Source organism: Oncorhynchus tshawytscha, linkage group LG15 (genome assembly GCF_018296145.1).
Source record: "Oncorhynchus tshawytscha isolate Ot180627B linkage group LG15, Otsh_v2.0, whole genome shotgun sequence".
Lineage (NCBI taxonomy): Eukaryota > Metazoa > Chordata > Actinopteri > Salmoniformes > Salmonidae > Oncorhynchus > Oncorhynchus tshawytscha.
In genome coordinates this window covers 20,740,311-20,743,571 of record NC_056443.1, presented here as the reverse complement: position 1 = coordinate 20,743,571, position 3,261 = coordinate 20,740,311, and the positions used below count along the sequence as shown (strand labels likewise).

Genomic DNA, 3,261 nt, shown 5'->3' with positions numbered 1-3,261 from the left:
ATGCAGCGTGGTTTCTATTCATGTTTTTTTAATGAAGAAAACTAGACATGAACAGACTAAAAAAAACAAGAAAACCTAAAACATCCCTATCTGGTGCAAACACAGAGACAGGAACAATCACCCACAGTGAAGCCCAGGCTACCTAAATATGGTTCCCAATCAGAGACAATGACTAACACCTGCCTCTGATTGAGAACCATATCAGGCCAGACATAGAAATAGACAAACAAGACATCCAACATAGAATGCCCACTCAGATCACACCCTGACCAACCAAAACATAGAAACATACAAAGCAAACTATGGTCAGGGTGTGACATATGCTGTGGGGGTGCTTTGCTGCTGATGCTGTCTGTGATTTATTTAGAATTCAAGGCACACTTAACCAGCATGGCTACCACAACATTCTGCAGCGATAAGCCATCCCATCTGGTTTGGGCTTAGTGGCACTATAATTTGTTTTTTAATTAAACAGGACAATGACTCAACACACCTCCAGGCTGTGTAAGGACTATTTGACCTAGAATGGAGTGCTGCATCAGTTGACCTGGCCTCCCCAATCACCCGACCTCAACCAAATTGAGATGGTTTGGGATGAGTCGTACCACAGAGTGAAGGAAAAGCAGCCAACAACTGCTCAGCATATGTGGGAACACCTTCAAGGCTGTTTCAAGGCTGTTTGAAGCATTTCAGGTGAAGCTGGTCGAGACCATGCCAAGAGTGTGCAAAGCTGTCATCAAGGCAAAGGGTGGCTATTTGAAGAATCTCAAATATAAAATATATTTTAATGTTTAACATTTTTGCAGTACTATATGATTCCATATGTGTTATTTAATAGTGTTGATGTCTTCACTCTAATTATACAATGTAGAAAACAGTTTTTAAAAAGAAAAACCCTTGACTGGGTAGGTATTCTAAAACCTTTGACCGGTAGTGTAATTATGCAATCTAACCATGCTGGGCATCATCATTGAGAAAACAGATTCAGATTTGAAATATTTGCTTTCATCCAAATTTACTTTAAAATGGACACTATGTGGACACTGTAACTGGTCTATTGCAATACATTTGATCAATTCTGAGTATTTAAAATATTATATTCTGGGAACCTCTATGATAATGATATACGACAGTACGGCAGTCTACAACTGAAATATCTTCGCATTCTCTCTCTCAAACCAAATGCGAGAGTGGAAAACCCGTGGCTTGTTATCAATCTGGGGTGTATGCAGCTATATGGTTGTCACACTATGTACCGCCCATCATTTCAAGTTACTTTCATCTCTCATATTTGAAGATTCAGTCCTTCCTTAATTGTCTGGCAGTGTGGATGTACACACAGAATGGCACGAATATATGTATCAGCTCTGGTCCTCTACGGCTTCTGTAAGTTACTTTATCTTCATCTCAGACTTTAATAGATTTGGTCATTCAAATAGTTGTGACTGTGTCTAGGTGTGTATGTAGTATATGTGTGCAAAAACATTGTTGTGTGTGAACAATAGCTTTTTATTCAATCACACCAGATGTACTTTCCATAAGAAATACACAGAATGTTATGTTTCTAAATCTGTTTTCTCTCCTTCAGGTTTGACCCCTGTCATGTTGTTCTCTCCGCCACTCTCAGTGGTGGTCCATCCTGGGGATAATGTCACCCTACAGTGCACTGATGTACTTAAAGGTCCAGGACACGTTGCCTGGTTCAAACAAGTCAACGTCTCAGAGCCTCTGTGCATCGCATCGATGTACAGCTCTCAGCCGTATGTCAAGCATCACAATGGTTTTCAGCCCAGCCATATGGAAATGTTCATCAGCAAAAGAATAATCGTCCTCAAAATCACAGAGGTGGATGTAGCTGATTCTGGTCTGTACTGCTGTGGAATGTACAATGAGTACTTCATCTTCACCAACATGACTTTCCTGATGGTTCCAGGTAATCATTTCTCAGCTGTGACTACCACAAGTTAACTTTCAATCAACTGTGGTAGGAATATTCAACTCTCCTATTCATCCTAAAGGTTACAAGGATTCTGACAAAGAGCCAGAGAAATGTCCTGAAGGTACGCTTAGTCTGTTATTGTATGGTGAAAATCATTTCAAACATCAATTTTAACCCATATCTTCGATATAAGCTAATAATTGTTAGATTAAATGGGTATAGTTTTTATACTTGTGATTAAAAAATGAATTGTTTTGATAAGAGAGGATGATTGATCAATGAACCTTTTCCCACTGGTTGTGATGGGTGGTAGTGTAATGGAACTATCGGTATTGTAGGAGAGGATGATGAACCCATCACGTACCCCTTTCCCCTGGTTGATATCCTGGGTGTTGTGACTGCTGTTCTCCTGATAGTCATCCTCATCTTGGTCCTCAAGATCATACAAGATGCAAAAAGACAAAACACAGGTAGGATCATGTCATTTCATGATTATATGTGGCCTGTGAACTACAGTCAGTGTGTCAGTGTGTACTATTTGTGGCCCGTGAAGAGTCAGTGTGTACACTGGAATAGAATGATCCGTTCATCTTTTCTCTCGTCTCTCTTTTATGTCATATTCAGAACGTGATTCTCAAAGACAACTACAAAATTAGGGGCGACACACAATCGTTCTAGCGGCGTCTGGTTTAGGGAGGACTTGGCAGGAGGAGGATGGAAGAGGAGGGAAATGGTTGGCCATATCTTTGAATATATTGATTTGCCATATCTTTCAATACAAGTAGGGATAGATCTGTCTCATCACGGACTAGCGACTCCTGTGGCAGGTCGGGCGCAGCTCACGCTAACCAAGCTTGCACTGTGTTTCCTCCGACACATTGGTGCGGCTGGCTTCCGGGTTGGATGCACACTGTGTTAAGAAGCAGTGTGGCTTGGTTAGGTTGTGTATTGGAGGACACATAACCTTCGTCTCTCCCGAGCCCATACGGGAGTTGTAGCAATGAGACAAGATAGTAGCTACTAACAATTGGACACCACAAAATTGGAGAGAAAAAATTGGTAAAATTTTAAAAATAAAAATGTATATATATATCCACATAATTTTCCTCCCTTATGACGCCATCTATTTTGTGAAGTGCACCAGTCCCTCCTGCAGCAAAGTACCCCCACAACATGATGCTGCCACTCCCGTGCGTCACGGTTGGGATGGTGTTCTTCAGCCTGCTAGCCTCCCCCTTTTTCCTCCAAACACAGCAATGGTCATTATGGCCAAACAGTTATATATTTTTTTAATCAGACCAGAGGACATTTCTCCAACAGGT

The 3,261-nt window shown here is 41.1% G+C and overlaps 1 protein-coding gene across 1 annotated transcript; it reads left to right on the top strand.

Annotated features, from left to right (window-relative positions):
• The first annotated feature begins 1,307 nt into the window (after positions 1–1,307).
• Positions 1,308–2,595, top strand: LOC112214677. Its single transcript, XM_042297802.1, has 5 exons — positions 1,308–1,386; positions 1,589–1,933; positions 2,019–2,060; positions 2,278–2,409; positions 2,564–2,595. Exons 1-5 carry the CDS (start codon positions 1,344–1,346, stop codon positions 2,593–2,595), a joined length of 594 nt encoding a protein of 197 aa, XP_042153736.1. The 5' UTR covers positions 1,308–1,343.
• The last annotated feature ends 666 nt before the right edge of the window (positions 2,596–3,261 follow it).